A 13,822-nucleotide genomic window follows, 5' to 3' on the forward strand; every position below is an offset into this window, starting at 1 on the left:
AGCTAACACTTAGTGCGGTTAGGAGCTAATGCTAATACTGCTTCAGTCTAACGCTGTACTTCAACAGAGTGGTTTTACTGCTGCTTACAACCTGACAGATAGAATTCATACTTAAGGCGCACCAGATTGTAAGGCACACTGACGAATTTTGGGAAAATTAAAGGATTTTAAGTGCACCTTATATTGCAAACACATTGAACACATTACAGTACTCCACCACTCACTCATCATTAGCATGTAGTCTTACCCACCAGTGCTATCACTAATACATAATGACTTGTATTTTATATAATGGTTAACTGCCTGATCATAGTGTTGTAGGCCATAAGAGCAAGTTACCATTTTCTTTACTGCAAAACGTATTTTTAATGTTACATGTTTTACTCTGTGCTGGATTATTTTCCCCATATAACAGGATAGCAATGGAAGAAGCCAACAGAAAATATGAAGAATACAGCAAGAAGAGTGCATTAAGTGTGCCCTACATAGGACTGTCAAGACAACAAAACTTTCAGGACGATATATTGTTCCAAAAAATTATTGCGATGAACGATATTATTGTCATTTTAAAGGGGAATTATAAAAAAATGCTTTTGGGCTCCCAAAGGAGCTTTAAGACAGTGTGCCACAGTATTAATATACTAGCATAATAATATTATTACATCATTTTACATTTAAACTAACTGGGCTTTCAATATACAAATATTTTAATGTCCAAAATAACTAAAACAAATAAAGTATAACCACTCTGGACACAGCACAAAGTCACTTGCAGATTTCTTTTTTCCGTTATATATGTGTTTACTGTAAAACACAAATTAGCAGCCCATAGCTCTTGCTATAATGTATTTTTTAATGTAACTGTCAGACAAATTCAGAGTAAGGAACACCAGCATGTTTACCATGTGGGGCTTGAGGCAGGATCTCTCTGGGGGAACAATATTCATATTCAGTATTCAGTTTGGAAAATTGGGCTGAATGTTTGTGCTTGAAATGAGATCTCAGCTTCATTTCCACTGTTTTCAAACAAGTCAACATACCGGCTGATTCACAAAATACTCCCACACTAAGTCCATCCGGACTTCTAAAAACCTTCTAAAGGTTCTCTAAAGTGGTTTAAGAGAAGAGAAAGAGAAAGAAAGAGAAAGTCCTCGAATATGTTTGCAAGCACACGTTTGCTCCTCTGTGTGTGTGTGTGTGTGTGTGTGTTCACGCCTCCAATGGCCGTCATCGACGTCGGTTTAAAAAAATTTCATACGCCGATAACATAGTTATCACAACAGGCCTAGCCCTAAAGTTATTTGATGGTTGCATATATATACACCCTTAAACATACCAAAATAATTAAGGACTGAGACTTCAAAACTAACCTTTAAGTTCTGTCCATCAAAGGGTAGGGATCCACTGACCAGCGTATAGAGAATAACCCCCAAGCTCCACACATCCACCTCAGGACCATCGTACTTTTTACCCTGAAAGAGCTCAGGAGCAGCATACGGGGGGCTGCCGCAGAACGTGTCCAATTTGCTCCCGATGGTGAATTCATTACTGAAGCCGAAGTCTGCTATCTTTATATTCATATCAGCATCCAGGAGCAAGTTCTCAGCCTGCAGGGAGTGGAGGTTGAGGAAAAAACAAGAAAACATTAGTCTTAGTATAGAAATAAATAAATTAAGAGTTGGTGTAGAAATGAGAAACAACGCGAACGACTCACTTTGAGATCCCTGTGTACTATCCTCTTCTGATGACAATACTGCACTGCAGACACAATCTGAAGCAGATACAGACAAACAGACAAAATTATAAGAACAACTGTCACAGATCCCTACAACACAAGCAAAGTGCAGAAAACATCCAGCAGCACTTGTGTGTGTTAGTTATAGTAATCCATTTTTTTTTACAGTGCATCCGGAAAGTATTCACAGTGCTTCACTTTTTCCACATTTTGTTACGTTACAGCCTTATTCCAAATTGTATTTATAGTAATCTCTTTCCTCAAAATTCTACACAAAATACCCCATTATGACCATGGGTGTTGTGGGTGGGTATCTGTTGTGGGTGTTGTGGGTGGGTATGTGTTGTGGGTGGGTATGTGTTGTGGGTGGGTGTGTGTTGTGGGTGTGTGTGTGTTGTGGGTGTGTGTGTGTTGTGGGTGGGTATGTGTTGTGGGTGGGTATGTGTTGTGGGTGGGTGGGTGTAGTGGGTGTTGTGGGTATGTAGTGGGTGTTGTGGGTGGGTATGTGTTGTGGGTGGGTGGGTGTAGTGGGTGTTGTGGGTATGTAGTGGGTGTTGTGGGTGGGTATGTGTTGTGGGTGGGTGTGTGTTGTGGGTGGGTGTGCGTTGTGGGTGGGTGTGCGTTGTGGGTGGGTGTGTGTTGTGGGTGGGTGTGTGTTGTGGGTGGGTGTGCGTTGTGGGTGTGTGTGTGTGTAGTGGGTGTTGTGGGTGGGTATGCGTTGTGGGTGGGTGTGCGTTGTGGGTGGGTGTGCGTTGTGGGTGGGTGTGCGTTGTGGGTGGGTGTGCGTTGTGGGTGGGTGTGTGTTGTGGGTGTTGTGGGTGGGTGTGTGTTGTGGGTGGGTGTGTGTTGTGGGTGGGTGTGTGTAGTGGGTGTTGTGGGTATGTGTTGTGGGTGGGTATGTGTTGTGGGTGGGTGTGTGTAGTGGGTGTTGTGGGTGTGTGTTGTGGGTGGGTGTGTGTAGTGGGTGTTGTGGGTATGTGTTGTGGGTGGGTGTGTGTTGTGGGTGGGTATGTGTAGTGGGTGTTGTGGGTGGGTATGTGTTGTGGGTGGGTGTGTGTAGTGGGTGTTGTGGGTGTGTGTTGTGGGTGGGTGTGTGTTGTGGGTGGGTGTGTGTAGTGGGTGTTGTGGGTATGTGTTGTGGGTGGGTGTGTGTTGTGGGTGTTGTGGGTGGGTGTGTGTAGTGGGTGTTGTGGGTATGTGTAGTGGGTGTTGTGGGTGGGTATGTGTTGTGGGTGGGTGTGTGTAGTGGGTGTTGTGGGTGTGTGTTGTGGGTGGGTGTGTGTTGTGGGTGGGTGTGTGTAGTGGGTGTTGTGGGTATGTGTTGTGGGTGGGTGTGTGTTGTGGGTGGGTGTGTGTAGTGGGTGTTGTGGGTGGGTGTGTGTTGTGGGTGGGTGTGTGTTGTGGGTGTGTGTGTGTTGTGGGTGGGTATGTGTTGTGGGTGGGTATGTGTTGTGGGTGGGTATGTGTTGTGGGTGGGTGTGTGTAGTGGGTGTTGTGGGTGTGTGTTGTGGGTGGGTATGTGTTGTGGGTGGGTGTGTGTAGTGGGTGTTGTGGGTATGTGTTGTGGGTGGGTGTGTGTTGTGGGTGGGTGTGTGTAGTGGGTGTTGTGGGTGGGTGTGTGTTGTGGGTGGGTGTGTGTAGTGGGTGTGTGTTGTGGGTGGGTGTGTGTTGTGGGTGGGTGTGTGTAGTGGGTGTTGTGGGTATGTGTTGTGGGTGGGTGTGTGTTGTGGGTGGGTATGTGTAGTGGGTGTTGTGGGTGGGTATGTGTTGTGGGTGGGTGTGTGTAGTGGGTGTTGTGGGTGTGTGTTGTGGGTGGGTGTGTGTTGTGGGTGGGTGTGTGTAGTGGGTGTTGTGGGTATGTGTTGTGGGTGTGTGTGTGTTGTGGGTGGGTATGTGTAGTGGGTGTTGTGGGTGGGTATGTGTTGTGGGTGGGTATGTGTAGTGGGTGTTGTGGGTGTGTGTAGTGGGTGTTGTGGGTGGGTATGTGTTGTGGGTGGGTATGTGTAGTGGGTGTTGTGGGTGTGTGTAGTGGGTGTTGTGGGTATGTGTTGTGGGTGGGTGTGTGTAGTGGGTGTTGTGGGTGTGTGTTGTGGGTGGGTATGTGTTGTGGGTGGGTGTGTGTAGTGGGTGTTGTGGGTGTGTGTTGTGGGTGGGTGTGTGTTGTGCATCTTACTTTGTGCTTTCTTGAATAAAAATATATATAAAAAAAAAAAAACAGTAGCAACATAATATACATAACCTAATAATAAGGTCATACAATGGTTCTCTCGTAAATGCTATGAGAGTAAAAGATTTAGTTGTAGAACAGTGACAGTCCTGTGCCACTAGAGGCCAGTGTGTGTGTGTGTGTGTGTGTGTGTGTGTAAAATGAGACACTACGGCCCAATCTCATTTCTCTTTTGTACCTCTTTTGTAAGCACTAGATACAAATATATATAGCAGTGAAGTGCTGAAGTTTAACAACCAAGCTGCTGTTTACTAGTTAACTTTAAGGTTTTATTGTATGTCTTTGTCCATTTTTCTGTTTTATCTTACATACTGCAGCCTTTGCAGTATTGCAATTGTTGCGCCATTTAAGGTGGAATAGGAAAGTTAGCTAGATAGCTACTGAGACAATGGAAGAAATATGAAGAAATATGAAGAAATTAGCCATAAAATATTGAAACGACACATATATCTCAGTTTAAAGGGTCATGTCTCCCTCACATTCTTCTAACCTACCTCTCCAGCTTATCTAGAGAAAGAACATTTTAACCCTACATGTGAACAAGCAAGACAGAGAGGTAGGGCCATAGGAGGAAAAGGGATTGGGTCTACATTTTTAGCAGGTTTGATTTCATCCTCTTACCTGTCGAAACTTGGCCCTGGCTTCTTTCTCCTTCATTCTTCCATGTGCAACTAAGTAGTCGAATACTTCGCCTGAGAGAGGAACACACAGGAGTAATCAAGCAGCTCACACAGACACACTGTGATAACACTTAATCCTTACACTGGAACACCAGTATTAACACTCACCTCCACTGGCATACTCCATTATCAGATAAAGTGTCTTTTCCGTTTCAATGACTTCAAATAACTTAACTGAAAGAAAGAGAGAAGAAAGGGACAACAACATTAAAAAATCTCAGGGCCCTATACACTTTACATTAGAGCTTATCCATTTACCCAAAGCACAAATTTATTTTTTTCTCATTTTAATTGAATATGTAAATAAAATATTAACAAATAGGTTTTTATTGATTTTTTTTGCTAGCAGAATTTCAGTGAAAAAAATCTTTTTTTCTGTAACAAAACTAAGCTTTTTACCAGCTTTTTGTTACAAGATGCAAACATAGGGAGAGAAAAAAAAGAAAAGAGACAGAACATTCATTGTTTTTTACACCAGTTTTTAAAGAAAACAGTCACACACGCCAGATGCTTTTTTTGTGTATTTACACTTTTAGACACATTTAAGACATTTTTTACATTAATATATGAAATATGACGCTCTGTAATAATAACATATACAAGCCCTCCTTAACATGCTTAAGAAAACTAAATTTGAATAAACAATTACAACATTTAAACCTGTTTTGATCAGAGGTTCATGTAGTAAAGTCCAAATAAAATACAATAAAATAAACCAGTCCAAATAAAATAAAACAGTCCAAACAAAAATAGTCCACATTTCATAACAAAGCTGGATGTTCTTTATTATTTTTAGCATTCATCTTTTCAATAAAACATTTAGGCCTGAGTATTCAGGACTCTTATTATGAAGCAAAAGTGGATTAGGCACAATTGAGCTGGCTAATGGCTAGATAGTAGGGCTGCAGCTATCGATTATTTTAGTAATCGAGTACTCGGATAAAACATATTTGTTTGCTTAAAGAGTAATTAAAAATAAACAAAAGAGAAAACAAGACATTTCCCTTAATAATGAATGACCAACTGATTTCCTTTTTTAGATAAGTTATATTTTTAAATACATTTCCAAACTGCAAATAGAAATAAATAAAGGAATGATAATAGCTTATTAATTAGCACTTTAATTTATTAAGTAAAATTATTTTCAACAAGGATTTCTTTTAAGTATCAAAACTATAGGGAATTAATCAATAAAAAAGACAAACATTTGCATTATGTTGTGCATTTTAGCCTCCGAACAGCAGAGATGTTTCCAGTTCCTCTCACCGAGCCGGTGACATGTATTTATTTATAAACTTCTGAGCGCTGAGTTCACTTACATAAAGCCAGAATTTAGTCCAGAATTGTCTGTTTTTATAAACTAACCACACATTAGACAGTATTACTAATAATCAGCGCTCAGCATGTTATTAAACTACATTAATGTTAATCTCATTGATTTGTTATGAGTTATATTAACCTTCTCTCGGCTCCACGGATAACGTGTCCTCGGCTGAGACGGTGCAGGAGCGAATACACGCTGTCCAGCCTAAAACGCTCCATTATTTTTGCCCTTTTTCCTCGTATGATGTCGTTCTTTTCCCTCGCTGCTTCAAAATACTCTTCTCAACTAAAACCTCCGCCGCCTGCTCCTCCTTTTTAATTAAATAAACAATTATTCGAGGCACAGAAAATTACTTGATCAATTTTTTTAATAGAGTAACTTGAATTACTCGAGTAATCGTTTCACCCCTACTAGATAATAATGCTAACTGTTTTTCCAAGTTGGATTAATCAATGTGTTGGTTATATAGAGTTTTGCTGTTTAATATGATGTGTGTATGATGTCATCACGATATTCTGGGTCTCAGTTATGAAGGTCAGAACACCAACATGATGTCATCAGTCCTTGAGCAGGTTAAGCTGATATCAAATTATCGTCCAGCCCTATGAATATCATTTACCTCAACAACAAATATATCCCAATACATCAGAAATACTGTCATAATGCCCAGCTCTACCCTGCCCTGTACCCACAGCCCGGGCTACACGCCAGGAGCCAGTGGAAGCAGAAAGAATGACCAGTCATCACAATCAACAGAAAACCCCAACTGAGGCAGATACGAGCGACACTCGAGATAAAGGAGAGGAAAACGCTGAAGAAGAGAGCCTATCAAGTGTGGTCATCTTACAGCACGGTCCATTAGGAACCGGCACAATCCTGTTCAAATCTAATCAGAGTGTTGAGTCAGAATCAGCCGAGCTCAGAGAATACAGCAGAAAGGAAAAGTGCAGAGTCATGAGGAAACGTGAGCTGGGAGGTAAAGATGGACTCAGAGAAGAGAGCGCACTCTTGCTGCACTAAAGAGTTGAACTAAAAACACACAGGAACAGACCCACACATACGGCTAGTTCTAGAGGAGTAAGGGGTAGGACATTATACAAAGTTTAGACATACCTTCTCATTCAATGTTTTTATGATTTTATAGTTTTTCCTACAGTGTAAAAATAATAGTGAAGTGATCCAAACTATGAAAGAACACATAAATACTCTGAAGTATTTAGCTGCTCTTATCTGGGGACCTGTTAACTTGTGGTTTTAGAGGAACTCTTGCTTTTCTTTTCCTGGGGCAGTCCTGATAAGTGCCAGTTCCATCGTAACGTTTTGATGGTTTTTGCGACTGCACTTAAAGCTCCACTAGGTAGGATTGAGATTTTGTGCTCGTGGGCTCCCCCTACAGTTGCATAGTGTAATAAATGTTTCAGGCGGATTAGTTTCTCTCTCTCATTTTCTGGCTTTCACAGACATATTGGGTCTCTTTCCAGCTTCTGCCAGAGTGTCTGTATGTTAGTTTGTAAAGAATGAACCAGAACTGTTAGAACTAAAGGTCGGAAAGCAGGTCGCAGTTCTCGCGAGCGTTGGTCGCGGCCGCCTCTGAAAACTTACAGAGTCTGGTTTGAGCTCAGAGGAGCTCCGGCACAGACACGAGAGCACCGCTATTCCTCCTATTACACCTCAATGCAGCGCTGCAGTGTGTTTTAAGCTGTAATTTCACTTCTTTAAAAAGATCAAAAATCAAGGAAATCCTACCTAGTGCTGCTTTAAGGATACTTTCAAAGTTCTTAATTTTTTTTATTTACTCAGTTGAGTAGCTCTCAAATTGGGCTATTCACTGTATACCAACTCTGTGTCAATATATTCTAGTAATTAACTCTTGATGAGTTCAGCACAGCTGTTAACTGAAAGCCTGAATTCCAGGTGACTCTACCTCATAAAGCTGACTGAGAAAATCCAGCAGAGATGTATACTGCTGTCATCTAAGCAAGTGGTATCTACTTTGAAGAATCTAAAATATAAAACATACTCTGTTTTGTTAACCTCATTTCTTAAATTGAATTCAATGTTTTTCTTTATAGTTTGGATGGCTTGATCATTTATTGACAATGCAACTATTTTTAACAATAAAAAACACTGAATTCAAGATGTCCAAACTTTATACTAAAATTGTATTGTATCAATTGTATCAATCCCAATGTCATACAATATCGATATTCTAAAATCCCCAATACTCCACACTGGCTCATTTATATTAATGATTGATTATTGTATTTACTTCCTGATTATATATATATATATATATATATAAATAATCATTGTAACTGGCCTAGTATTGACATGTGTAATTTGGTGCATGGGGTCAGATCTTACCTATATTAGGGTGATTCAAAATCTTCATAATCCGTACTTCACGAAAAAGCTGTTGAGAAAAACACAGAAAAAAAATCAGCATTTTAAAACAATAGCAATAACGATATTCAAAACGATATGACAAAACATTTAATTACAAATAATAGCATATTATTATTATTATTATTATTATTATTATTATTATTATTATTATTATATTATTATTATATTAAATTCTGTTTCATGATATTATTGCACTTTGATATGGCACATTGATATTTTCCATTGTAATAAAAGTCAATGAACCAACATGTAATAATTCTAATAATACAATCAATATATCCAAGACTAAAGTAAAATAAATGATACTGGGCAGATATGATCTGTCTATAGTAAATGTTGTACCTTGCTGATGGCCCATGTGGCCCTAAAACAATATCACTATATTTCAGAGTATTTTTGCCTTAACAATATAAAAAAAAAGACAATATATTTGCGCACAATACAACATGGCACACCCCTAGTCCTGATAAAACACATGCAAAATATGACTTATAACTCATATAAACTAACCAATAAATAAAACAATCAATAATAAGCAGTAAGCAAATGCAGCAGCTCAATATAAAAAAAAACGTTTGTTTGTTTAGAAAGACTTTTACATTTTTAAACCATGTTAAATTATGTTATATAAGAGGAAAGTAATTCAGACATCATTCTTGTAGCCTAATTTACGGATGTTTAGGCCTGTGGATCATTGTTTGTGTTTTAATCTTTCAGAGATCTGTTCCTTATAAACATTTTTCTTAAAGCAGCACTAGGTAGGATTTTCTTGATTTTTGATCTTTTTTTAAAGCAGTAAAATTACAGCTTGAAACTCACTGCAGCGCTGCATTGAGGTGTAATAGGAGGAATAGCGGTGCTCTCGTGTCTGTGCCGGAGCTCCTCTGAGCTCAAACCAGACTCTGTAAGTTTTCCGAGGAGGCCACGACCAACGCTCGCGAGAACTGCAACCTGCTTTCCGACCTTTAGTTCTAACAGTTCTACAAGAACTACTGTTTCATTCTTTACAAACTAACATACAGACACTCTGGCAGAAGCTGGAAAGAGACCGAATATGTCTGTGAAAGCCAGAAAACAAGAAAGAGAAACTAATCCTCCTGAAACATTTATTACACTCTACAACTGTAGGGCGAGCCCACGAGCACAAAATCTCAATCCTACCTAGTGGAGCTTTAAACATAGATCTTACTCAGTGCCAGTACACAGGCCAGAGTGCCCTGTGCTCCCGGTGTCCACACCGCCTCAAACCGCACCTGTGAGTGGGCGCTAACAAAGCGCTCAGTGGTTGTGCTGTGTGTGGGGTAAACAGCTCGGTCAAATCAACAGTTCAGCCTGTAATACAGCTGCACCACTGCCACCTCGCTCCCTCACTAATCTTCACTCTCCACCCTGTACGTTAATCTGAGACTGTCAGTTTGTGCTACCCGTAGACATGTGCTACTCAGCAGTGTTAATTTTGACAACAAATTTTGATTTAGTTTTAGTCAAAGTCTTGTGATGAAAATGGCATTTCATTTTAGTCATAATTTAGTCACCTGAAATGTTTTTAGTTTTAGTCTACTATCTATCCTTGCTGCTGATACTGTCGAGTTAACTCCGAGTCGAACCCCTTAAGTAAGGATAGATCACAGGCGAGTCTTTCCTCCCGGGTTTTGTATCTGAGCGCACCGAGCTGCTTCAGGAGAGGTGGATACTGATTAACTACCCTGCTTGACCCGCCTCTCGATATAAAAACAATATAAAAAAAAGACAATATATTTGCGCACAATACAACATGGCACACCCCTAGTCCTGATTAAACAAATGCGAAATATGACTTATAACTAATATGAACTACTCAAACCAATAAATAAAACAATCAATAATAAACAGTAAGCAAATGCAGCAGCTTAATATAAAAAAAAGTTTGTTTGTTTAGAAAGTATTTTATATTTGTTGCAGGAGAGGCGGATACTGATTGGATGACTACCCCGCTTGTTCCGCCTCTCCACCTCTGCTAAAGTAGTAGTGATTGGATCTCTTTCCCTTTTACAGACTAAATCAGTTCTGATTGGATTTCGTCCCTGCCAAAAAATTCCATCTCGTTTTTATTCGTTGAAGAAAATGTTGGTTAATTTCATCTTGTTTTTATTTTTTAAATACTACTCGCCCGTGATCAGCTGCTGTCAGCACTAACCTTTCCTTCAGAGCAGAATAAATTCCTCATCCACTCCTCCCCATCTTGCAACTAAATCTAGGAACTAAACTAAATAAAATAAATTACCCTCAGTGTGAGCACTACTGCTCTCTCCGCTGTTGGCCATTTTAATTTTGGCGCTGCGAGCACAAGTCACGTGTGCTTACCTGTGACCTTAATAGCGAAATACTATTGAGTAAAAAAAAACATATACTGGTATTATATCGCTCACCCCTAAGATACAATGCATCATTTTTGTGGCATCTCATATATATATATTAATATATCAATATTTTTATTGAATCATTGGCTCTCTAAACTCACCAAGACTTGCCTCTGCCAATTAGACTCATTAAAGTTACTGCTTTATTACTCCATTACTACTTACTGAGAATCGCAGAATCACAGTATCGTGATATCATTATCATTAGATGCTCTGTGATTCCCACCGGTACTCTATATGTCCGTGACTGAGAGTTTACCCTCCTCTCTCAGCCACAGCCTTAAACATTTTATTATCAGCTGCACTGCAGCCTAAAGACCAGCTTTCTCCTGCAGCTCTGAGCAGCTCGACAGAAACGGCTCACGCTCAACAAACGCACCATTTCTTCTGAAGCACAGGCTGCTGCTTCCTCCCCAGAGAAAACTCTACTACAACTCTACTATAAAGACTTAAGAACTCAAACAAACAGACTCGCTTTCAAAAGGCAGAAACTGCCTCTCCTTACAGCCGGAGCAACAGGAGGTCTTTCAGTAAATAAAGAGGGACAGAATGAGGCCTCACTTTATAGCCATTTTGTCCAATGAGAAGGGGCTTATCTCTGACAGGGACAGGATTCGTTTGGGAGCAGTCCAGTGATTCAAAAAATAAATAAATAAAAACTGAAAACAGAAAAAAACTATACTTAATTTACTTTAAAAAATGTAATGGATTTTATAGGGCTCTGTGTGTTGCATTTGTCAGATATGGGTCACATTAAAAAGACAGTACGAACAGCCAAAAACGAATGATTTGATCAAAATGTGAATGTAGCCATAACTAATTGTGGAAATATGAAAATGAAACTCTGGTTTAAGAATAAAACAAGTAATGCATAATTAAATTTCATTATTTCAATAAAAGTACTGATCAGCATCTACCATATTTGAAACAGAGCTCCAGCCAACAAAACACACACACTCACACACACACAAAAACAAATGTGGGAAACTGGAGACAAAAAGAAGGGGAGTGTTCGTTCAACTCCATCAACTGCAGACCACAAAAATCCAACAATACTCTGACAGATCAATTTATCACACGACAAAACTGCTACAGTGCTCTGCATTTTCAGAAGCTGGGAAACTCTGAGCAGTGTTATGTTATAACAGTGTTATTCACTGTGTCATTGTTTCACATGTTTAGCACATCTGCATAAATGATTCAGTCATTAATGCTTAACTATACACAACTTTCCCTTAAAGTAAACTAATATATGTTTAATGTTTATATTATAGATGGAATTAATACATTATTTAGTCAGGCGGAATTTACACAGTTTCATAGTTGGATCTTGTTGGGATTTTTAATTACATACTAATATTAAATAATGTAAACATGTTAGCAAACAGCAGATGACCAATATCAGCTATTTATCAGTTACATCTGCTATCTACTAAAATAAACACAAAAGCTACAGATGAACAGATCATTGTTTTGGGGCCGATCTCTTGTGCCCATCGAGGACAGGGCTGGATGGTACATTAACCTTTCCGGGCAAGTCTGGTTAGTTAGCCTGATAATAAATAAAAGGGTTTTACTCTAATAAATGTTTTTAGCAGAGATGTGTGTGTGTAGATTAATGCTCAAGTAAATGTTCTTTTATCATTACAATTTTGTTCATTACCTAAATACCTAAAACGCACTTTATTTTACTAACCACATTATAAACACTGGTAAACTCCAGACAGAGTCTGTGAATCCCCACAAATATCACACTTAAAGTGGAGCTTAAAGTAGAAACACAACCAAAAAGAGCTGCTTTATAAATAATTGGCTAATGTTTCAATTAAATTTGTTTTGGTTAAAGGTAAAATCCATGCAAATATCACTTTTTGCTTTCAATAAAAAAAAGTTGTTGCATCCTTGATCGTACTCATAATGCCTTAATACAGTTACAGTGCTCCCTATTTAACTTGATTTTGCTGATTTAAGAAAAACAAGTTCTTTGGAAACACGGTCAAGAAACGTAAACAACAGGGAGATAAATCTATATCTGTAGAAGAGCAGCAGCAGCACAGAATAGGAATAAGGACTGTGTGCATGTAAATTGTGCTGTGTGCATTTAGGGAGACCACAAGCTGGTCATTCATCTGCATGTCAGAGAACACACACGCGCACAGACACGCGCACACAAAGACAGACAGACAGACACAGACAGACACAGACGCATACACACAGACACACACACAGACAGACAGACAGACAGACAGACAGACAGAGAGAGAGATGCACAAACACACACACAGACAGACACATATGCATATACACACACAGACAGACAAACACATATGCATATACACACACAGACAGACAGACACATATGCATATACACACACAGACAGACAGACAGACACATATGCATATACACACACAGACACAGGTACACACACGTACACAGGTACACACACACACAGAGGTACACACAGGAACACACACACAGGCACAAACACACACAAAGACACACACAAACACAAACAAAGACACAAGCATAGACACACACAGACGCAGACAGGCGCACAGACAGACAGGCGCACAGACACAGACGCAGACACAGAAGCAGACAGGCGCACAGACAGGCGCACAGACAGGCGCACAGACAGGCGCACAGACAGGCGCATATGCATACACACGCAGACAGACACACGCACACACAGACAGAGAGACACACAGACAGACAGGTACACACACACGCGCACAGACACATATGCACACAAAATCCTCTAATCCTGCTCAGATGGCATTGATTAGCTTAATCAATTTTAATGAATTATGTACACAAATACACAAACTGTTTTACAGAGGTGAGCACTAAAATACTCTACCAGACAACTTTAAATAAATAATTGAACAAAAAATAAAGTTAAAATGTTATTCTACATAATAGACCACATTAATGAAACAGCCTGGCTGCTTTTATACCTACATAACAAACCCAAAACAACATCAGTCAGATATATCAGAAATAACATCTGCCATAAATCACTTATACACTCCTCTTACCCAACTCATTTC

The 13,822-nt window shown here is 39.5% G+C and overlaps 1 protein-coding gene across 3 annotated transcripts in view; it reads right to left on the reverse strand.

The window, feature by feature from the left end:
* mark1 (MAP/microtubule affinity-regulating kinase 1) overlaps window positions 1–13,822 on the reverse strand; it is a 46,133-nt gene that overhangs the window by 13,868 nt on the left and 18,443 nt on the right. For all 3 annotated transcript variants that reach the window (XM_022669458.2, XM_022669460.2, XM_022669459.2), the window contains exons 4-8: window positions 8,331–8,379; window positions 4,751–4,816; window positions 4,584–4,654; window positions 1,715–1,771; window positions 1,371–1,607 (exon numbers count right to left, since the gene is read on the reverse strand). In XM_022669458.2, the coding sequence (XP_022525179.2) occupies window positions 1,371–1,607; window positions 1,715–1,771; window positions 4,584–4,654; window positions 4,751–4,816; window positions 8,331–8,379 (480 nt within the window). The remainder of the gene's footprint in view (window positions 1–1,370; window positions 1,608–1,714; window positions 1,772–4,583; window positions 4,655–4,750; window positions 4,817–8,330; window positions 8,380–13,822) is intronic.

The sequence above is a fragment of the Astyanax mexicanus genome, chromosome 16, assembly GCF_023375975.1.
Source record: "Astyanax mexicanus isolate ESR-SI-001 chromosome 16, AstMex3_surface, whole genome shotgun sequence".
In the NCBI taxonomy this organism is placed as follows: domain Eukaryota; kingdom Metazoa; phylum Chordata; class Actinopteri; order Characiformes; family Acestrorhamphidae; genus Astyanax; species Astyanax mexicanus.